General features: G+C 51.6%; 3 protein-coding genes across 4 annotated transcripts in view; all 3 read left to right on the plus strand.

Annotated features, from left to right (window-relative positions):
- Positions 1 to 3184, plus strand: HOXC8 (homeobox C8). Its single transcript, XM_011992597.1, has 2 exons — positions 1 to 569; positions 1936 to 3184. The coding sequence occupies exons 1-2, from the start codon at positions 134 to 136 to the stop codon at positions 2226 to 2228; spliced, it is 729 nt and encodes a 242-aa protein (XP_011847987.1). The 5' UTR covers positions 1 to 133; the 3' UTR covers positions 2229 to 3184.
- Positions 3185 to 7733: 4549 nt separating this feature from the next.
- On the plus strand, positions 7734 to 21703 carry HOXC6 (homeobox C6). 2 transcript variants are annotated; one of them, XM_011992596.1, is made up of 3 exons: positions 7734 to 8298; positions 19474 to 19819; positions 20539 to 21703. In XM_011992596.1, the coding sequence occupies exons 2-3, from the start codon at positions 19666 to 19668 to the stop codon at positions 20844 to 20846; spliced, it is 462 nt and encodes a 153-aa protein (XP_011847986.1). In that variant the 5' UTR covers positions 7734 to 8298; positions 19474 to 19665; the 3' UTR covers positions 20847 to 21703. The 2 variants fall into 2 exon arrangements, with proteins under 2 accessions (XP_011847986.1, XP_011847984.1); XM_011992594.1 differs by lacking the exon at positions 7734 to 8298 and having other exon boundaries at positions 19262 to 19819.
- The window catches only part of HOXC4 (homeobox C4), a 38307-nt gene continuing 23541 nt past the window's right edge, over positions 7771 to 22536 (plus strand). Inside the window, exon 1 of the mRNA XM_011992591.1 lies at positions 7771 to 8298. The gene's annotated coding sequence lies outside the window, so the exon portion shown is untranslated. The remainder of the gene's footprint in view (positions 8299 to 22536) is intronic.

Here is a 22536-nt window from a genome sequence, read left to right on the forward strand (position 1 = left end):
CACCAGCCCAGCCCAGTCCCGGGGAGCCAGCCGGCCTGGGGTTTGGTCCCGGGGGGAGGGGGAGTTTCGGGGGTACCGGGCGGAGTAGTCGCGAGCCAGAGGGGAGGGGGCCGCGGGTTTTCATGTACCCAGCATGAGCTCCTACTTCGTCAACCCCCTGTTCTCCAAATACAAAGGCGGCGAGTCCCTGGAACCGGCCTATTACGACTGCCGGTTCCCTCAGAGCGTGGGCAGGAGCCATGCGCTGGTGTACGGGCCCGGCGGCTCGGCGCCCGGCTTCCAGCACGCTTCGCACCACGTCCAAGACTTCTTCCACCACGGCACCTCCGGCATCTCCAACTCAGGCTATCAGCAGAACCCGTGCTCGCTTAGCTGCCACGGAGACGCCTCCAAATTCTATGGCTACGAGGCGCTCCCCAGACAGTCCCTTTATGGGGCTCAGCAAGAGGCGAGCGTGGTGCAATATCCCGACTGTAAATCCTCCGCCAACACTAACAGTAGCGAAGGACAAGGCCACTTAAATCAAAACTCGTCTCCCAGCCTCATGTTTCCATGGATGAGACCCCACGGTGAGAAGCCTTTTCTCTTTCCCCCTTGGTCTCCCGCGCTCCGGGGTTTTCCCCCCCTCCCTCGCCTCCTTTTTGTCTGCCCTCGCTTTTTCTCCTGGCTTTGGGGTCTCTCCCGCCCCACCCCCGTGCCTGGGTGGGTTTCTCGAGGTTGGGAAGGCTCCGCTGGGGCGGGGCAGGGAGGGGGTGCCTAGAACATTTAGGGGATTGGGGTGAAGGTGGGGGAAAGCTGGTGTGTGGCTACAAAGGGTTAAAAATCGTTTTCTCCATCTCTGTCTGTCTGTCTTTCTCTGACTCTCCCACTCCCCGTCTCTAAAGTCAAAGTTGGGGAGGTGGCTGGGAATGGTACCCTGAGTACCCTGAGATTGTCAGCCTTTGGAACGAACCAGTTTCTCCAGAGGCAGGGAGCCTGAAGTCCAGGACAGTGGCCAGGCTGTCTTGGGGCAAAGAGAGACCCCTGTTTCTCTGCCCTAGCCAGAGAGTGGTGAGACTCAAAGGACAGGCTCTCTGGCTCTCTAGGGCACCCACAGCCTCCTCGCAGAGAAACAGCCTGAGGGCCACTACCCCAACTTTTCTGTACTTCCCCCAGTTGGGAGAAGACAGGGGAGCCTGACAGGAGGGGGAAAAAAAGAATGCTGAAAAGGAGAGGGGCCATGGAGATTAGGGGTCCCTGAACTCCAGAAAACCCTAGCCAGCCCCCCAATCAAGGACTTATGGGGTCTCCCTGAGACCTGCAGAGTAGCTCAGGTCATGAGCCCCTCCAAGGGTGGCCCCTCATGGCCCAATTTCGAAGTACAGGGGGAAGCTATAAAGCGACAAGTTCCGGAGGGGATGGCCCATGATTTATTTGCTGGTCTCCAGTTAGCAATCAGGCGGAGCAGTGATACATTCCAGCAGATCAATTATTTTTCGTATTGGAAAAGCATTAGGCAGAGAGAGACAAGGAGAGGGCAGTGGGCAGAGCCCCTCTTCTTTACCCACAGCTTTTTTTCCTTTCTTTTGGAAGCACTCCGTCCCCAGCCTTGCTCACTAAATGCCATGCTGCACTTGTAAACAAAGCTGCAAAGGCCACTTCCTAGAATTACAGGCCTAGTGGGGGGGATTCTACAGGTCTCCCCCAGCCCCTGAAAGGCCCCAGTTTCCAAACAGACCCCAGTCCCCACCCCCACCCCACCTCCCAAGGTGAAGCCAAACCAAAACAATCCCCCAACTTTCCTGCCCTTGTCTGCCTTCTGCTCTAGCCTTTTCCATAGAGGGGAGGAGAACTGAGGACAGGACATCAGAGAGGGGAGTTTAGAGGAGGAAGAGTGGCGAGGGAAAACGGAACCCCCACCCAAATGTAACCAGACTGGGGTTTTCTTCTGTCCAGCTCCGGGGAGGCGCAGTGGACGGCAAACTTACAGCCGGTATCAGACCTTGGAACTAGAAAAGGAGTTTCTCTTTAATCCTTATTTGACACGAAAGCGTCGGATTGAGGTCTCTCATGCCCTGGGACTGACCGAGAGACAAGTGAAGATCTGGTTCCAGAACCGAAGGATGAAGTGGAAAAAGGAGAACAACAAGGACAAACTGCCGGGAGCCCGAGATGAGGAGAAGGTGGAGGAAGAAGGAAATGAGGAAGAGGAGAAAGAAGAGGAGGAAAAGGAAGAAAATAAGGACTAAGCAAAAAAGAGAGACCCCCCCTTTAGCAACTCCCTTGAAGTTTCGTTTTATGGTAGCAGATAAATTGAGAAGTTTACGACTGTCATTTGCTTTTATAGAGAATAGAATGACACTCACAACTCTAACTACCTGTCAGATACTTGCAGCTCTGGTTTTATTACCTTTGGACTTCCCCCTTCTTTATTTGTTTGGGGGCTGGAGGGGGGAGACCGAGACACAGCAAAAAGTTCGGACTCTCTGTCTCACTCCTTGCCCCACACACACTTGTCCCTGCCCCCACCCTTCTGAGTCGTTCCTGGATTTTAAGGTCTGAGACCTGGCCTCCGTGCTCCTGGGTCTGTCTCTTGCCACACTCCCACCTCCCTGCTTCTCTGGTATTTATTTTAGAGGGGAGTCCCCTTGAAACGCAGAAGAGAACTTGTGGTTTTGTTTTTATGCTAAGGCTAGTGTACTAGATGTACTTTTTTAAAAAAGGAAAGGACAGAAAAAAATGAAGAAAGGAAAGGAAGGAAAGGAAGACAAATGTAAAGAAATAAGGAAAAAAGCAAGGAATATCCCCTCCCCCTCCCCAGGGCTCCCTGCTTAGAAAAACCCCCTTGACTTTCTCTAGGAACCTGATGGAAACCTGAAGGAGATGTGGGTCTCTCCCCTCCCCACATTTCCAGAAGGGTAGATAGGAGCCTGCAGTCGCCTCTAAAATCCTACCTAACCATCCCATGGTCACTCGGGCCCATGCCTTCCTCTCCTTCGCTGTTTGATTTCTGTTCTGTTGGGCCCGGCTTCCTCTGAGCTACATTAGTGTTCGTGCTCAGAAATCACCATAATCATGAAAATAATAATAATAATAATAATAATAAATCTTTAACATACTACCTAAAGGGAACCTGCAATAATCTTGAAAAAGAAAAAGAGAAAAATTTTAAAATCCTGCTATAGGAGAAAAAAAGAGAAAAAAAATAAAAACCAAAAAAAGAAAGAAAGAAACCTCCAGCGTATTTTATCACTACCTATAGGAAGAAATCCTGCTTTGAGAGTATTCGTAATGCGGTTTTGTTGTCGTTTGTTGCTGCTTATTTCACTAAGAAAACCCAACAACTGAGACTGCCTAGCCCGCCGGTCCTGTGCGCTTTTATTGTGCTTCTAACCCCAGTAGAGTAGAACTAAATTGCACTGAATGTATAGTTAACTCTGTCTTGAATTCTCTGTTTATGCAATGTGCTCGAAAGAAAAAAAAACGTTAAAAATATATCTATAATAATAATTTTTTGTCATTTGTCTTTATGTCCAGCTATGAATGTAGATTTTGTGTCCTGACAGCCCTGTTCCTTGTCCAAGTACTTTGTATTGTATACGTGAGTCATAATAAAAAAAAAAAGAAGAAAAATAATAGAAGCTGGAATGACTTGCTTTTTCTCCATAGCTCTTCCCCGTTCTCTACCGTCTCCCTCCTTATCCCCCTGTCTAGCTCTCTGGAAATGGTCTCCTTCACTGCTCTGGCTTTGGGGTTGAGAAACTCATGTGGAGAGAAGCCTGGGAATTGAGAAAGCATGCTGGCCTGGGAGGGAAGGTGAAAGGGGTGAGGGATTGAGAAAAGGAAGAGGAACAGTCCATCGGTTGAGAGAGGAAGGAGTCTATAGGTATGCCCTTGGGGGAATCTTGGCTCCAAACAAAGTGGGTTTCCAGATGCCAGGATCCCAATGGGAAGAAAGATTTCCTCACTCATCCACCCTCCTCCTCCTCAGCCCTGGGCTGGGCCCAAACAAAGAATCTGCCCTATGCAACTATGACTTTTTCTTCCAGGGTCTGCGGCTGAGAATGTGATAGTGGGGTTCCTTCTGATCTCCACATGCCCCTTGTGGCCAGACCTTAGCACCCAGCACCCAGCACTAGAATAGTGAACCAGGTGGGAATGTGTGAGGCTCAAGGCAACTGGCTGGCCTGTCTGCAGGGCTTGCCTGAAGATGCCTGAAGATGGGAGATGCTAAGAATGGAGGATGAGGAAGCTTAAGCCTGAAGGAGAGGAGAAAGGAAGGGGAAAGTAAGTGAGCTTGTAGGTGACAAGCCTGAGCCCACATCTTGAAATTCAAATTCAATCCTCTGTGCAGGAGGATTGTCATCACTGTCATTCAGCCTGCTTGTGTGCACTCCAACTTCTGTTCAGGCTGTTTGAAGTCCACTCCCTGCTTCACCTTGACAATTGGGCAGGTTACCCAGCCCCCATAGTGTGGGCCATTTGCCTGGAGGATGGGCCTGCTGAGTGGACAGCCTGCCACCCCAGCCACAGCGGGGTACGAGGGAATCTTTACTGGTATCTTCATTCCCCAAAATGAAGAATTGAAGGCTCAGGGACCCAGAGGGTAGAAGGGTCTCTCACTTCTCTCTGGAGAGTCCTAGACTTAAAAATTCTGTTTATGCCAATAAGATTCTGGTCAAATAATCCCAAATTCCAGAGATACAAGTCTTCTGACTCAGTCAGGAGAGGGGAAAAGGGAGGGGAGGGATCTTCTGGTCTTAAAAACCAGACCCCCAAAGGCTGAAATATTTTTGAGGCCAGATTTTCTTTCTTTCCTCTTCTCTTCTCTTCTCTTCTCTTCTCTTCTCTTCTCTTCTCTTCTCTTCTCCATCCTCCTCTTCCTCCTCCTCCTCCTCCTCCTTCTTCTTCTGCTTCTGCTTCTTCTTCTCCCATCTCTCTCTCTCTCTCTCTCTCTCTCTCTCTCCCCCCACCCCTCCTCCCTACCCCTCATCTATCTAGCTCCTGGTCAATGATTTTCCCAGACCTAGGCCCAGGCCAACTCTTGTTTTGTGTAATTTCACCCGGGTCCCAGTCACTGGCCCCCACGCAAATCTGGCCTGCAAATCTGGCCTGAGTACAGAATTGAGTCGGACTTCCTTCACAGGGGACTCCTGCAGCCCGAGAAAGGCTGTGAATTGGAAGCACACGCTGTAGGCAGCTGGGGCAGCTTTGAATAGGAGCTCCGAGAAATATACCCTAACCCGGGGTCCCTGCTGTGAGCAGCGGCACCAGCCAGGTAACCCTGTTCTCAGTGGGAAACACCGGCTACCCACCAGGGAGGCCAGAAAAGAGAGCATTTCGCTCCGACCTCGGGCCTTCCCACAGGCGTGTCCTCCATACTCCGAGGGACGGCCGAGGTTCCGTTTCGTTTTAAACGTGGAATTATGATTGCTGTTAATAAAAATATCCGGCCCAGTAGCCTAGCGGGATGAACCCAGCATTAAATGGCTCCGAAGGGCCTCGCCACCTTTTCCCCACACCAAATGTCCCATTCATCCCTTGTCCTGCTCAGCAATGTCCGTGGCCCCAAGCCCGGCGCGTCGGAGGGCGGGGTACGTCTGGCGCCCGGCTTTACTCGAGATGCCAGGCATGGGGAGGGCTAAGCCGAGGGATCCCCAGCCACCGCCTCATGAAGTACCCTCTCCCCTACCCCTCCTGCCCACAGCCTCTGTTTTCTCGTTTGTAAAGAAAAGGAGGTAAAAACCCGTTTTATGGGGGAACATAATTGTGAGCGGGATGCGCTCTCTTTAGAATCGCGTCCTCCCAAATGCTCCCGCCGTCCCATTACCGGAATGAGGACCATTCGGCTGCTGCAGATAGGACTTTCTCTCCCATTCTTTACTTTTTTATTAGCCAATCAAAGTGGCTTCCGAAAGCTATTTGTGATTTGTGAAAAATAGTATCTTTCAGAATGCTGAGTTGAAGCATCTCGCTCATTGCTCCTTGAATTTATTATTCTAATCTCAACCGTAGAGATAGAATAATGCAGCTATTAAGTTGGGGGGCAAATTCGTTTCTCTGCATTAAATTTTTTTTCTTCCCCACTCCCTCATTGTGTAAGCAAAGGAAGGTGCGGACCTGCAAGAGATCTGGGGGTGGATGAGAGAGGTAGCGAGCGTCCTGAAGGGCTCTTTGAGGGACCCGCGGATAGGCAAGTGGTTTGGTCTCCCCAGTCTTATCTTCCCCAGATAAGATGCCCCAGTGACTGCCTGCTGGCTGGGAAAGTTACCCCGCCCCAATTAGGGAGAACTCAGGACAGGTTGTGCCACAGTCTAGAAGTGAAATTTCCGGTGAGCTGCCCGCAGCGCCGTCCCATTCTCCCTGCTACCCATTGTGAAAAGCTGGGCCAGCGCTTCCTTGTCGTAATTTTTAACTACCTGTTATAAAATTTATGGGTGGGTTTGTAAAAAGAAACTAGGTCCCTGCATCCGGCCTAGGGAACTGTTTTGCTTACTATGGAGGAAGTTTGGGGAAGGCATGAGGTATCCCCTCTTGGTCCGGGTAGAGGCACCCAGCCATTGAGATTCCCATGCCAGCTTGATGCAGGACCAAGTGGAGAGCTGCTGGCCTTCAAATCTCCAGCCTGTGGGGAGAGTGACCTGGCTGCAACCCCTCCCCCGGCAAATAGTCTCTATGGGGGAATTTATTCTGGATTCACCTTCAAAATTATGGGTCTGGAAAAACAGGCTGCTCGAAATTTTAGCACAGAACGTGGAATTCAGGGCAGTAAAAGGTTATTTTTTCAGGCCTCGGTAGTACATCCCAGCTGCCCAGACACTGAATCAGAAAATTTTTCTGAGAAAGGCAGGTGGGTGTGGGCAATCTAAAAGGCTTACTGCCTTGCACCCTTCCCCCCAAAAAGGAAGTAGAGACCAAGATCTTGGGCTTTAATTTTATTTTTAATTGTAAAAAGATTCCAAGTAAGCCACCATTTGAACTGGGAAGTGAAACTAGGGATGGTCTTGGGGAAAAATGTTTTTCTCTCTAAGAAAGGGACCCCGGGATGAGGGTCGTTTTGAGGGTCCTAGAAGTTGTCCCCAATTCTCACCTCTCCTGCTAAACTGCAGGATTGCCCAGGGTAGGTCTAGTCCCCTAGGTTCTTCAGACCACTCCAGGTCAGGTTTGGTTGGATGGTTGCCAGTGGTCTTAGACTACTATTCCTCTCTAGGGTGGAGTAGGGGTTTTCAGGGGTACCCCATAGAGGGGATGTTGTTCTCTTCCAAAAAAAAAAAAAAAAAGGAAGGGGTAGGGAGGCATCCTTTCAATCCCTGCAACTCACCAGCCATCACTGCCTCAAGGCCACAAATCTTTGCAAAGCTTTGAATTCCCCCTGATCCAACCTTAATGCCCCCATTTATTAAGGACAATATTTAAAACTCGGCAAGCCAGGAGAAGCAACCGACCCTCCGTGCTTGAAGCTTTCTTTCGTCTGGGCGTCCGCCCTCAGCTCTTTCCACGCTCGCCTGCAGCAGCCCGGCCCGTGGGGAGTGGGCGGTGGGTGGGGGTAAGGGTGGGGTGGGGGTCCGGGAATGCTCCCTCTATGAGAGAATTGGGTAAACATGGCGACCGCGGCGCCCATTTGCACACGCTACACAAATGCATCGCATTCCCGGTTGTTTGCAGAAAATTTACAGCTGAGTAATAAAAGTTTACGATCGACTCACAAGTTGGATTGGCCACAAGAAGTCATGTGGATTCCATCCATGAACGTGAACTTTTTATTGTGGTTTGTCCGTTCCGAGCGCTCCGCAGAACAGTCCTCCCTGTAAGAGCCTAACCATTGCCAGGGAAACCTGCGCTGGGCGCTCCCTTCATTAGCAGTTTTTTTTTTTTTTTAATTAATCTGATTAATAATTATTTTCCCCCCATTTAATTTTTTCTTCCCAGGTGGAGTTGCCGAAGCTGGGGGCAGCTGCGGAGGGTGGGGACGGGAGGGGAGAGACAGAAGTTGAGGGCATCTCTCTCTCCCTTCCCGACCCTCTGGCCCCCAAGGGGCAGGAGGAATGCAGGAGCAGGAGTTGAGCTAGGGAGCTGCAGATGCCTCCGCCCCTCCCCTCTCCCAGGCTCTGTCTCCTGCCCCCTTCTTGCAACTCTCCTTAATTTTGTTTGGCTTTTGGATGATTATAATTATTTTTATTTTTGAATTTATATAAAGTATATGTGTGTGTGTGGAGCTGAGACAGGCTCGGCCGCGGCAAAGAATGAGGGAAGACGAGAAAGAGTGGGAGAGAGAGAGGCAGAGAGAGAGGGAGAGAGGGAGAGTGACAGCAGCGCTCGGTAAGTGTTTCCTTATTGGTTCAAATATGTAACTAATGGTCCGTAGCTGGGTGGCGGTTTCAAGATAAGGACAGCAGCGGCTTGTCTTGGTTAGGGAGTAGAGGAGGATGGCGAGAGGGTGGGCGCGTAGGTAGTAATGGGGAGGAAAAGTGGGGGGTGGGAGAGAAATGGGGTTAAACTGGATTACTGGTAACTGGTAGTGGGGCGATTGTGTTGTCCTGATGTCACTGTGTGCCAAGTTGGGGGTGGAGGGGCAAGGGAACAGCACCTGTGGGGCTCAAGCTGGCGGTCTAGGGCGCCAGCTTTTACTGCCCACTGTGTCAGTACCTGCTTATTATAGATCTTCGGGTCTCGGCTAATGGAACTGGGTCGGAGGAGAACTGGAAGCTCAAGCTCCAGGCGGGAGTGAGAACCTAGAGGCTGTACCCATTGCCCCCTAAGCAAAGTCAGCCCCCCAACCCCCAAACAAACTTTCCAGCGTCCCCTCCCTGTCTGGCAGCCTCCTCCCGCCCAGAGAGCGCGACTCCTAGAGCTCACACATGCGCAGTGTGGGCCCAGGGCCGGGCCGCCGAGCAGGAAGCGGGCGCATCTAGGCTGCCGGCGGGGCCTGTTAATTGGCAATTAGGGGGGAGGCTGGTGGCTGGTGCGCGTCAGCCGAGAGGAGAGCGTCTGCCCACCCCCTGCTCCCGCCCCCACTCGGGCGGATGGAAGGGTGGGAGGTGCCCTGCGTTGGGTAGAGGGTGTAGGGTGGGGGTGGGGGATGCAGTACTCAAAAGCCATCTTGTGCTTGGAGAAAGAGGCCTACCGGCTTTCCCTTCCCAGGTCCGGCGCGCCTCACCCCCAACCGCGGCCATCCCAGCCGGGATGCCCACTGGACCGGGATGCCCGCTCGCCACGCATGGCTGCTCTAGGCTAGGACCTGCCTCGCCTAGGGCAGAGGTGGGAATGGGGAAGGCCCTAAGCTGGGCGGGGACAGGCCCAGTCCTCCTGGCAGGGTCTCCTAGGTGCTGTGGAGGCAGTGAGGATTCCGGGGGCTGCTGGCTTATGGGGTAGGGGCGTCAGCCTGGGGCGGCGGGAGAGTCCTGGGCACTCGGGATCTCTCTAATAATTGGTGCTAATGGCCTGTTGTATAGTCTTAACCCGACGCATATGGTTTCATAACACAGTGGCTTAATTTCTTCCAAATGTACATGGCCCTGAATGTGTTGCAGTTTGATATATGACCCCGGCCCGGGTCCGAGGCTCCAAGGCGGCCCCTATAAGTGTGAATTTCTGTTTATAAAGGGCGACGCACACGCAAACGCCTACACACCCAGGCAGACACACCCGGAGGCGTGGGGGAGCATATTCCAGACGAGGTCCTAGAGAGCCTGGGGGCCAGACTCACCTTCAATCTAAGCCAAGACACCCCCCCACCCCCACCCTCTCCCAGAGGCGCGACTGGGATTCTGCGCCAAGTCCCAGTGGGGGAGGGGATCGCTCCACGATTTCCTGTTTAAACCCTGACCCGTCGCCTGTGGGGGGCCGGGGGAGGGGGAAGAAACCTGTTTTTATCACATTCTTAAAAATACAGTTTGCATTCAGATCAAACCGCTTGGGCCCGAGCTGACGGTGAATTTTATCTCCCCTCCCCCCACAACCGCCTTCCCTTCCTTTTCTGCCCCCGCAAAAATTCCCCTTTCGCAGCCAACATAAAGGCCTCTGAGGTATTCTCCCGGGGGAAGAAATGGCATTTTCTCTCCCCCTCCCCCCCTCACTAGGACTTGTGTGTCGGCAGAGGCGTCTGACGAGGGGCTAATTTCGCGTTCCTTGTTTACGATCGAGAAAAACGCTTGGCTCTCCCCAAATGGGCCCAGCCCGCCGCCTGCTCCGGCTGCCGCGCGCTCTCCCGCCGCTCAGGCACGGCCCAGGGGCTGACGCCCCGGAGATCCAGCCTGCGGCAGGCGGGAACCCGGAGTCTGTGGGACCTGAAAAGGGCAAAGGGAGTGCGGTGGGACACTGGAGGGGCCCGAGAGGCCCGAAAAAGGGAGCTTTTCTCCTGGCGTAATGTGGGAATCGCCTACCGGTGAGGCCTCTATTTCTCTCTTTCGCCTGTATTTTGTCTGCCCCCGCCCCTGTGGATGGCCGCTGATGGGGGTGGGGTGGGGGTGGGAACACAAGTGTCCTTTGTCCGTCCCCGAAAGAAAACCTTTTCCAGAGAAGGCCATTCAGGCCAGTGGAGATTCACCTGGAATATTAGAAGGGCCCCCTCCCACCCGAGAGGTGGGCCTGGGCGAGGCTAGGGTGTTTATCTCAATCCTGGAACGACCTGAGTGTGTCCACAGTGAGATTTGGGGGTGCTAGAGTTCGAGGTTGGCCGCTTAACAGCACCATCCTAAGGTGTCTTTATATAATATTTTAATTGATTTTCTGTTCCTTCCTGGCTAGAGCCCTGCAGCTCCCCCACCCCCATCCTATGCCCCTCACCCCTAGACCCATCCTCACAAGACAGAGGCAAGGAGAGAAGGCAGAGCAGCAGCGACCGGCCCTCTGTTTTCATTTTCCACCCTGGCCAGGGGATAAACTGGACCCCAGTGGACTCCAACACCAACTCTCTGCTTCCCAGTTACTTTCGATTTTCTTTCCCTTCTCCTTCTTTCTCTCCTTCTCTGGCATTCAAACAGAAGCACAAGAGGATCCACCAGTGGCAACTCTCAGCCTCCTTGCAGGCCACATTCCCTGCTGACCTGGTCCTTACTGCAGGATAGCCCTTCCGTGATTATCTAATAAGAGCCAGGGTGGCTGAGAATAGAATCTGGCTCAAGGACTCTGCACACCCCAGGCAGAGACACTGAATCTGTGGGTCAGGGCCTGGCAACATTCCTTGAAGCCTCCGGCTCTGAGCCCACTCTTTGGGCACCCTTAGGCCTGCCGGCTCTCCTTATAAGGGGCTTTGTCAGCCCTGCCATCGGCTGTATTTCACCTGCGGGTTCCTAGCTAAGGAGAAATGGGCAGAGCAAACCCTTTCTCTCCCTGGTCTGACAGTTGTGATCCCGACAGAATGCAACCTTGTTTAGAGAAGGCGACCTTGTTGGGTTGGCTGTTGTGTTCTGAAACCAGGCTTGGGAGTGTTATGTATTTATTATATACAGGCTCAAATGTACAGACTCAGGCTTATGCATGAATATATACAGACTCATATTTCCTTGGTGGTTAATTGTATATTACCATGCCTATATTCGCTCAAACACCATTTTATGTGCATGCAAAATTTTGTTAACCCTCACTAGATGAGAATGGGCTCATGGAGGCACCGGGTGCACTGAGCAGGCTCTCTGTGCATGCTCTGCTGGAAATATGTGTGCACTGGAATCAGAGTATGCAGGTTCCAGTAACCAATGGATGCCATAAAGGCTTTCTCAGACTTTATTGCTTTTGTTTCCTAAGCAGCTGGACTGGGGAAATACTAAATCCCTTCTGCTTTCTCTCCACACCTTCCAGCAAACTCTCCCAACTTACAAAGTATTTTACAAGGGAGACCAGTTGTCTTGAAATTGAGATCTGCGGGACTCTTTTCACGGGCGTGGTGGGTCTGCAAGCAGTTCTGAGTAGACAGGGACCTGGCACTGGAAGCCTCCCTGGGGCAATGAAGGGATAAGAGTGGTTAATAAGGTGGCCTCTAGACAGTGGTCTGGGGCGGCTGCTGGCCAGGGTGCTTGGAGAAGCTGGTGGAAAAGGCAAACCAGAAGGGGTAGGGATGCAGTGAATCTGTTTCTCCCCCTGCTTGCCCCAGCCGGCCACTCACCCCGCCCCAGCCCGATTTGCCTGCATCCATGGTGGCGGATTGGGAGTTCTCCAAGGTCCCCCAAATACCCAGATCTGGTTGCTGGATGAACTGCATTTTAATCCTCGTCAATATCTGAGCCAGGGCGAGACCTGGTCAGGGAGAAGGCTGGTCCGAGCAGCATGGGAGAGGACGCTGGGACCGCCGCCTGTGGCCTAGAGCACTGAGTATGGGCTACCGAGGCTGAGAATTAATGGGCCTTCTTTCCCAGCCTTTTTCCCTTCCAGAGACACAAAAAGACAGAGCAGAGGGGAAATATCAATGTCAGTGGAAAATCCCAAAAAAGAAAGCAGGGACCAGAGTGGGGCTGGAGGGGTTTTCCGCCACTCTCTAGGTGATCGGGTTCCTCCCAAGACTCCTGTCCAGACAGGCTGCACCAAGAGATGTGCAGCTTTCTTCCACCCTTCACGGAGGGCAGCCTTAGGCTTTCTGGGCCTTGCTTACCCCGTGCACTGGGGTGACATTACCTCAGGATTGTGCCCCTCGCCCAGCCCATGGCCTCTGCCATGGTGCCGCTGCCGCTCCTGTTTATTGTGTCTGTGAGTTGTTTACTTGTTTTGTCTGCTGCCACCCTGCGTCAGAAACCCGCCAAACCAGCGAACTCGCCCAGGAGAACAAAGTACAGTGCTATCCCCGAGCTCCCTCCCCTTTCCAGCAACCCCTCCTGCCCTCACAAGCTCCTGCATTCTCCCTTTCTGAGGGGAAGAAGCAGAAATAGTCTTAAAACAGGGCAGCTGTTTATAGGGTCGGGGAATTATGGGGACACCATAAACCTCCGGGTGTCCCTGTGGTGGAGAGACTTCTGAGCAGCCCGTCCCTTGCCTAGGCTTTTCTTCCTTTCCCTGGTAACCACTTGGTTAAGGGGGCCACACTCACTGAGAAAGCTGAGCCCACCCCCGTCAACCCAGTCCCCCACTACCCCACTTCTTTTTGCAGGCGTTTCCCTGAGACCGGGTTGTTGGGTTTTAAATCAGAGTAATGCTAGTGGATTCATAAAGCTAGATATAGCATGTCATTCTCCTCCCACACTCCCTTCTCCTCAGCCCCCCAAAATTGCAGTGAATTTAAGCAAATCCTACAAAATTAAATTGCCCCTTTGCTAAAGATCCTATATGTTTCCAATCTCGCCAGGTGTAGAGTCAGATAGTTGGCTTTTGGCCTTTAATTTTGCTCCTGGCTATTAAATTTAAAAGAGTATCATTCAAGTAAGTAATATTCTCGTTTCTAAAATTAATTTTCCCCTCCCAGTCTCTCTCTGTCTCTCTTTTTGCCAGCACAGATTAAATGGTTCTTTCAGATCTGCAAACAATAAAGGATAAAATTATTTATAGGGAAATGAGGATGCTGTTTTATTGTTGGCTTATTGTTCCAGAACATAACAACATTTTATTTTCAAGCAGGAGAAGCTAGACCAGGGGGAGAAAAGGGGGGAAAGGAAAAAAACATGAAGGGAGGGCGGGAACCCACACACAAAACTCCTGCCATGTATAACTGGTAGGAAATTTACAATTTCTATATGACAACTCACTGTGACGTCATAAATACCGAGTTCTTGAATTTTATAATTCTCATGAACCTCTCAAATAGGTCCAAGCAATGCTTCATGTGGAGGGGTATAGAAGAATCCAGGAGGCTGGGGATCCCTTGACCCAGTGCAGAGCAGCACACCCCCTATTGTGGCTTCTTCTTCATGGGACATCCTCTTGAGGCCCTATTCTGGGGGCTGAAAATATTCTGGATATTCTGGATTTTAATTTTTCTCCTGGGCCAAGCAGGGCCACTTGCTTTGTCCCCCTCAAGTGTCCCTAGGCGTCTAAGCTTTCTCCCCATTCCCAGCTCAGAGAGCTATGTCCCCAGGCTCTCCCCAAGCCCCCTCCTGAGCTGATACTCAGCTGCTTGGAATAGAGGTGGAAGGCTTGGGCGCCAGCCCCCAAAAAGCCAGAAATGATTTTTTCCAGATGGAGCTGGAAGGGGGCTCAGGGTTGAGCGTGATGGGGCAGAGATGTTTGGGACCTATTTTACGTTAACCTTAAGTCAGAGAAGTGAATTGAGAAGCCAAACAAATGCCGATGTGAGAGTTTGTGTCTGCTGATGGTAGCAGCAATAAGTGAAGTGCTGGTTAGGAAAGGTCAGGCAGAAATCTGGAAAGAAAGAGGGAGAGGAAATGTGACATGAGTTAGCAGAGCCCCTCCATATACCTTTCTTCTCCGTTTAATTGCAATAAAGCAAAAGTAGCTCGGGTAGCCTCTCAACTTCAGCTTACAAGAGGAGTCACCAGCGCAGGCCTCGGAGGTATTTGGGGGCAGTTCTCAGCAGCTTAACATGCTCAATCTGGCCTCTTCCTCCTTTCCTCCTCCCTGCTGATTCCCCAGCTCCCTTCAACTGGTCAGCCCGGGCCCTGTCCCCAAAATATTAGCACCCCAAAATGGAATCAATTTCTGCGTTAGATGTGTCAAATTTCACTTCTCTCCATGCCTAAACTTTGAAAGGAGGAGTGTTCCTTTTTGGAATGTGGTGTGTGTAGGGGGAGCAGGTATGTGTTCAGACAGCTTCCCCCATCATATCTATGGGAAACTGAAGCCCCTTAGGTGAGCCATACTTTAGTGTTCCCAAGCAGCATTCCCTGCATTCAGGTTCTCTGGCAGACCAGGAGGCTCTCTTTGCGATCTGATCCTTTGACTAGGAGTTCCATGGAGATCAAAGGAGCTTATTTATACGCAAAACACCAGGCATTTGGAGTATAATTTATTTTTAATTTCTAAATAAAAAAGTCTAATAATAGACCAATCGGGCCAACTAAGCAGTCGCTCTAGAACAGCAAAGCCTTAACCAAATAGTGTGATTGTGAGGGGAGCTGAGCAATTACTGAAACTCGGCTTTCTCCGTAACAGGGATTTTAACCCTCGTCCAGTGGCACAAAAGGGGCCGGCGGGGCAACCGCTCTTCTCGTGCTCAGAAAAGTGAGAATTGGGGGTGGTGGGGGCAGGGTCGGGCAGCTACGGTCGCGTCCAGGCAGCTGAGCACCCAGGCCAAGCGCTGAGGCGGAGCACTGAGTCCTGCGGCTCCAGTGCTTGGGTCCCTGAGCAGCCTCCGCAGGCACCGAGCTGTAGTTGCGGCGCAGCAGCCAGGAACGGAGTATGTGTATCTGTGTGGTGTGCGAGGGTGGGTGAGTCACAAACATCCGCGCAGAGTTGGGGGATCTGGGGAGAGAGAGGAAACAGAGAGAACACAACTCAGGAGGACCTCTGGAAAATATTGTCCCCTAATAAAAATTCCAGATCTCATCCCGTTCACTTCAAAATCCCTCCCCAAGAAATTAATATATTTCCCAGAGCTGAGTGGAACGCAAAAGTCAGCAAGGTGAGGCCTGCCCACGAACCTCTTCAGGCTGGGTCCAGTCCCACCCACCCTTTCCCCAGGTCAAAGCTCACAGGCCCCCAGGCTTTCCCTGGCCTAAAGCGGAGTAAGGCTGGAGTGGTAGCTTTTAACTTGCCTAGGGAAATTCCCAAGTGCCCAGGCTGCAATGCCACCCTTATCCTTGGGGACTCCAGGCCAGTGACTGCACCCCACTCAGGTCCAAGGCGCAGGCAGTAAATTTCTCTCCTATAATTAGCGCTATCAAAAGCATGTGTTTTGCACTGGGGAGGACTGGAGAAGCAAGTGGCAACTTTTCCCCTGTATTCTTTTTGTGTGTTTTTTGAATTCTGTTTTTGAATCCACTAATTAAAGCCTCTCTGAAAGTGAAAATCTGCTCTTGACACCAAGCCCCTTCCGAATGCCTGATTTGGGAGGCCAAGGGGCCAGAGCAGCAGCAAGGAGACCTGCAAGCCTGATGGGGTTGGCGGGGCGGGGGGTAGTGTTCTCTGATTTCTCTAGGCTCGTTTTATAGAAACAAAGAACAAGTTCTCTCCCCTCCTTCCCAAGACTTGTGCATATTTACAGAGCACAACTGCAGTTTTAATAAAACATCTGTTCTTGCTTCTGCTGATGAGTTTCCGTAATTGTTTTCAGACAAATTTAACAGGAAAATATAAATATATTTAGAAAACTCTAAGTCCTAACTTTCCCCCTATAGACAGCCATTCTTTTGCCAAAAAAATAAAAAATAAAATTAACATGAAATGGGAAAAGGAAAATATAATCCAATGGAGGGAAGATCGGGCTCATCCGACCTGCTCTCCCCCCTTGGAGCGAATCCTTTCAGCAAATTTCAGCTACATAATTAAAGATCTAAGAGAAAGAAGAGGGCTTCTTTCCTCAGGAATGAAAGGTAATGGAGGGGAGTGTGTTGAAAATTAATTTTGCCAAAAGTCTTTAAGCAGTGGAGGAATTTATTTGTATTTCTGTTTCCCCTTCTCTCCCCCTTCCAGCATTTCTGCCTTTTTCACCCAGCAGCTGGTTTCTGTTCATTATAAATTGGCGAGACCTTTCAGTCTCTGCCCTCTGTTTAGGAACGTCATAAAACACTTAACTTTCCGGGGCTGAGGCTCACATTCTGCTTCTCAGGTCGCCAATCCCCCTGAGTCCACCGCCTTTAGGCCCCAATAGAGAATCTCCCCAACTTTGGGGCCCCTTTCCTCTCCAGACATGGTTGAGGAGGGGCTCAAGGAAACCTAGGCATCCTTGCTGAGGGCTGTAGTCCATGCTGCCCCAGAACCCCCTTCTTTCTTCCAAGGTCCTTCCCTCCCCCACCCAGACATAAAAGAGATTTTTAAATACATAGAAAATCAACACTCACTGAAAGTGAAACCTCATTAAGACATCCTATCTTCCATCATTCAATTTGTTGTACATTGCAACAATTTAATATCTTGAAGGAAATATCACTGACATGATTTATCCCTCTAGCAATCTCTCTCTGTCTGAAACTGGGGTGGGGGGGACGGAGTTGCTCTCTCTTCCGGCCTCTTCTACTTGTTACACCATTACCCTCAGGGCAGAAAGGAGGCTGGGAACTCTGAGAGAGGCTACTTGTGTCCAGGGGTGCACTGACTTGTTCCCTAGCTCAGCCCCCAGAGTACTCCTGCCTTGTTGTCTCTCCCCCACCTCTTGCCCTCCAGGGGGCCTAAAACCTCAGCCAGCTGTTAGAAACCTCTGCTCAGGCATGCCATCAATTCGAGGACAGCTGGATTACAGGGCAAAAAGCAACTCACATTGGTGTCTATGTTTGTGTACCTGCCAAGTCACCCCAAAACGAGATAACTCATCTAAAAAATTTTTTTCTTAATTTAAAAATCCTCCTCTACCCTTTCCCCTTCATTTCCTTGGTGAGAAGAAAGTGTGGTCTAGGAGGAGGAACCTTTATAATTATAGGAGTCTTTCCCCTTCCCTTCCAAATACCGACAAATTTCTGTCCTTTCTATGGGATTGGGGCTGTATTTTTAAAAACCAACACATACTGTCTGACAGGAAGACTCTTCAACCCCCTAACGAGGTTCATGTATTAACTAACGTGTTGTCTCCACCAGCTCCTGCACACTGTCTGCTTTTGGGTTCGAAACTTTATTTTTCCCTCCTAGCGACACTCCAGGGAAACCTTAACGTTACAGAAGGTGAATAAACGAGTTTTTTTCTCAGCATAGTCCCGTTTATGGCTTTATTGCTACCCATTGATTACTCCGCTTTGTTACACAGAAGGAAAAGATCATAAAATCCCGCGACATCCGGGTTCTTGTTATAACCAGTTTTTCCCCCCCAACCCACCCAAAAATGGTGGGGGTGGGGGAGAATATGAGCTTTCACTGCTCCCTGCACACTCCCCACTACCCCTCTTTGTCAACTCAAAGCATTTTCAGCCTATATCACGATATCAAATTAAGTTTGGACTAATCAGGAGAAAACCCCCATCTGCACACTTTCCGCTGTTTCAGTTCGCCTACTGCGGCTCTCTCAGAAGCCTCGGATTCAGCGGCCTTTTCGTAACCATCTCTTCCTTTTTTTTTTTTTTAGCCTCAAGATGGGGGAAAAAATGGGGGTTGAGGCTGCTGAGAGGCCCATCCCCACCAGGGGTGATGGCACTTGGGTGAGAGCCCCTTAGAACCCCTTTCTGAAGTCTCCAAGCCTCATAGCTCAGGTCCAGGGGCGCATCCACTGGCGGTGCCCTGAGTCTGGAGGGGGCAGGGGCTTCTGACCAAGGCAGGGGCTTGAGCTTGCAGGAAGCCAACTGTCCATCAGAGCCCCACCAGCCTTCTCTTTCTGGCTGGATCCTATGTGAATTACCCCACCGGCCCTCACTGGCTCCAAATCATAAATTCTCACCAACATAAACAGGAGTTGATGTCTCTAGAAAGATTCTCAGAGTTTTCGTTCTTCCTTTCTCTCTCTCTCTCTCTCTCTCTCTCTCTCTCTCTCTCTCTCTCTCTCTGTCTCTCCCCCTCTGGTGCCACCTCCCTACATTTTACTTCTTTTTTCTCCTTTTTCTATTGCATTTTTATACGTTTGCCCTTTTAGGCAGAAATGCTGGAAGAGTTTTCCCAAAAGAGGGGTCCTGAGGAGGAGGCAGAAGGGAACCCAGGAAGCAAAGGAGAGCAGATGCGTGGCCCGTTTGCCCACTTCAGCTCTGCCACTGTACCCTGAAGTTTTCCCCTTTAGACCTAGTTGTTCCCCACATCCCTCCTACATTCAAGACTCTCAGCCACACTCTACTTACTCAGGGGAACAGGTTTTATGAAATTTCTTTCTACTTTTGATTTTTTTTTAATTATTGGAGGAAAAAATACTAGTTTAGTGATGGGACTCACTTCATGGAGTGTCAAACCAGGATTTCCTGCAGGATTTCTGGGGACCCCCTCCTGTGCTGGGAGGGAGTTCCTCCTTCCTCCAATGGAGAAATCAGGATGTAATTTTACAAGGGGGCAGATATAAAAGATGAAACCAGATTGAAAATACAGGGATTTATCTAGCCCTGGCTCTGGCCACAGCACAGCAAAGTTAACTGGGGCTAAGAGATTTCCTGGGAGTACAGCTCTCCTTACCTAAGTCCCAAGGCCCTGCTCAGGGACGTGCACCCCTCTTTCACCACCAAACCAGTTCCCCTACATACGTATTTTTAAAAGAAATCCAAGTCTTACTTTCAAAGCACACACTTAGTCTCAACTAGGGAATCAACAGAAGCAGAAGCGATTTTTTTCCCCCTTCTTGACATCTGGCTTGCGATTGGCTGGGAGGGGGTCAGCTGACTTTGTCATTTTGTCTGTCCTGGATTGGAGCCGTCCCTATAACCATCTAGTTCCGAGTACAAACTGGAGACAGAAATAAATATTAAAGAAATCATAGCCCGACCAGGTAAAGGCAAAGGGATGAATTCCTACTTCACTAACCCTTCCTTATCCTGCCACCTCGCCGGGGGCCAGGACGTCCTCCCCAACGTCGCCCTCAATTCCACCGCCTATGATCCAGTGAGGCATTTCTCGACCTATGGAGCAGCCGTTGCCCAGAACCGGATCTACTCGACTCCCTTTTATTCGCCACAGGAGAATGTCGTGTTCAGTTCCAGCCGGGGGCCGTATGACTATGGATCTAATTCCTTTTACCAGGAGAAAGACATGCTCTCAAACTGCAGACAAAACACCTTAGGACATAACACACAGACCTCAATCGCTCAGGATTTTAGTTCTGAGCAGGGCAGGACTGCGCCCCAGGACCAGAAAGCCAGTATCCAGATTTACCCCTGGATGCAGCGAATGAATTCGCACAGTGGTGAGTTTTACAGCTCCGAGATATAAATTAAATAAACTGAACTGGCTTTATGACCGGCTTCCCTAGAAGAACGGGCGGAGAGAGTTTTTTATGGCCCCATAAAAACAATCACGCTCGTCTCCTTGCCGAGACAGGGCCCCCTCTTCTGCCCCCTCAGCTTGCCTCCCGCTCGCTTGCAGGGGCCTGGCCCCCTTGGCCCCTGACGGATTGGAGGTCTCCAAGACAAGCTGAGGGGGCAGGAACAGGGCAGGGGATGAAGGGAGGGAGCAGAAGATGGGGGAGCCCCCCAAAGCGGAATCAGTCTGAGGAGAAGGGAGGGGGAGAGGAGAGGCAGAGAAGTGGGGAGAAGTTTCCAAGAAACTAGGATACTTGGGGAGATGGTGGAGCCCAGTCCTTGAGAAAGGGGGCCCTCATCCCCATTATCTGGGATTTTTCAAAAATCAGCTTATAGACTTGCAGCTTTCCGTTTGCCTTTTGCCCCGCCCCCCCACCCACCCCACACACCTTTCTTTGGGACACACACGTCCCACCTATGGGAGGTCTGAACGAAGTTGGGGTCCTGGCTGTACCCCCAGTGGGGGTGGGGCAGGGCAAACGGGAAAAGGCTAGAGCCCTAATGGGCTGGCCAGGTTGGGAGGGTCAGGACTTTGCTAGGCGAAATAGTCTGCAGAGGACGCCTTGCTGATTGCTTTTAGTGTGTTTTGTGCCCGGATCTTTAGGGGTCGGCTACGGAGCGGACCGGAGGCGCGGTCGCCAGATCTACTCGCGGTACCAGACCCTGGAACTGGAGAAGGAATTTCACTTCAATCGCTACCTAACGCGGCGCCGGCGCATCGAGATCGCCAACGCGCTTTGCCTGACCGAGCGACAGATCAAAATCTGGTTCCAGAACCGCCGGATGAAATGGAAAAAAGAATCCAATCTCACGTCCACTCTCTCGGGGGGCGGCGGAGGGGCCACCGCCGACAGCCTGGGCGGAAAAGAGGAAAAGCGAGAAGAAACAGAAGAGGAGAAGCAGAAAGAGTGACTAGGACTGTCCCTGCCACCCCTCTCTCCCTTTCTCCCTCGCTCCCCCCCAACTCTCCCCTAATCACACACTCTGTATTTATCACTGGCACAATTGATGTGTTTTGATTCCCTAAAACAAAATTAGGGAGCCAAACGTGGACCTGAAAGTCAGCTCTGGACCCCCTCCCTCACCGCACAACTCTCTTTCACCACGAGCCTCCTCCTCCTCGCTCCCTTGCTAGCTCCTTCGCGGCTTGTCTGCAGGCCCCTTTCCCCGTCCAGGCCTTGGGGGCTCGGATCCTGAACTCAGACTCTACAGATAGCCCTCCAAGTGAGGACTTGGCTCCCCCAACTCCCTCGACGCCCCCACCCCCGCACCCCGTGCAGAGGGCCGGCACCCGGGCCTGGGGCCTCTGCTTCGGGCCTCAGGGCCCGGCTTCGCAGCCGGGGAGGGCCAGAGGCCCAAGGAGGGCGCGCCTTGGCTCCACACCAACCCCCAGGGCCTCCCCACAGTCCCTGCCCAGCCCCTCTGCCCCAGCAAATGCCCAGCCCAGCCAAATTGTATTTAAAGAATCCTGGGGGTCATTATGGCATTTTACAAACTGTGACCGTTTCTGTGTGAATATTTTTAGCTGTATTTGTGGTCTCTGTATTTATATTTATGTTTAGCACCGTCAGTGTTCCTATTCCATTTCAAAAAGGAAAAAAAAAAAAAGAGGGAAAATTACAAAAAGAGAGAAAAAAAGTGAATGACGTTTGTTTAGCCAGTAGGATAAAATAAATAAATAAATAAATCCCCTCGTGTTACCCTCCTGTATAAATCCAACCTCTGGGTCCGTTCTCGAATATTTAATAAAACTGATACTATTTTTAAAAGTTTATACCGGGAATTCTGTTAATTCGCTCGCCCGCCGGCCTCGGGATGAGAGCTGGAGCAGGCTCCAAGCGCTCCCGCGCCTGCCCGCCGCCTGCAAGCCCACAGCCCTCTGCACTCGCCATCCCCGGAGCCCAGGCGCCCGGCCCCGGCCTTCTGTTGGTTCTCGCGATCGCACTGAGGGCCTGGGAGGCCTCTCTGAGCTCCCTGCGCGGAGCAACACACACACCCTGCGGCAAAAAGGCCGCGTAGGATTTTGTTCCGGGGGGAGCCCGGATCAGTCGGCTTGGGCACCAACCCCACGCAGGCCTTTCTTCCTGTCTGTGGCAGCCGGGATCCTCGGCGTCCGAACCCCGAGGCGCCCCGAAAGACCAGTAAAGAAGCACTATCCAGGCACCAGGGTCTCCTCCGCCCACTCCCGGGAGTTGGAGGCGGGGGGCGCCGTGAGAGCAAGCCCCAGGCCCGCGCCAAGCCGGCTGTTGCGAAACGTGGCGGAGGCGGAGAGCGGAGGGAAAGAGAAGATCGCGGGACTGGAGCCCTGTCGGCAGGGATTGAGCGATTCAAGGACATCTTGAGAGAGAAAGCCTGGAAACTGAGCTCTCGCCGGTTCTGGGACTCCTGACGTGGCCGGGACAAAATTCCTTCTTCATTACAGCTCCAGCCGGGCTGGTTCCTTACTCTTCTCTCCTCAAACGGGTGAAGAGGCGGGTGAGGAGCGCAGCCGGACCCTAACCATTTATCAACCCTGGCCTTCTTTCTCCAAGCCTGACCAGAGAAACCTGAGTGGGCCTACGGGGAGAGGTGTTGAGGGGGGTCTCCGGAGGGGAAAATCCGC

Source organism: Mandrillus leucophaeus, unplaced genomic scaffold, assembly GCF_000951045.1.
Source record: "Mandrillus leucophaeus isolate KB7577 unplaced genomic scaffold, Mleu.le_1.0 Scaffold414, whole genome shotgun sequence".
NCBI lineage: Eukaryota > Metazoa > Chordata > Mammalia > Primates > Cercopithecidae > Mandrillus > Mandrillus leucophaeus.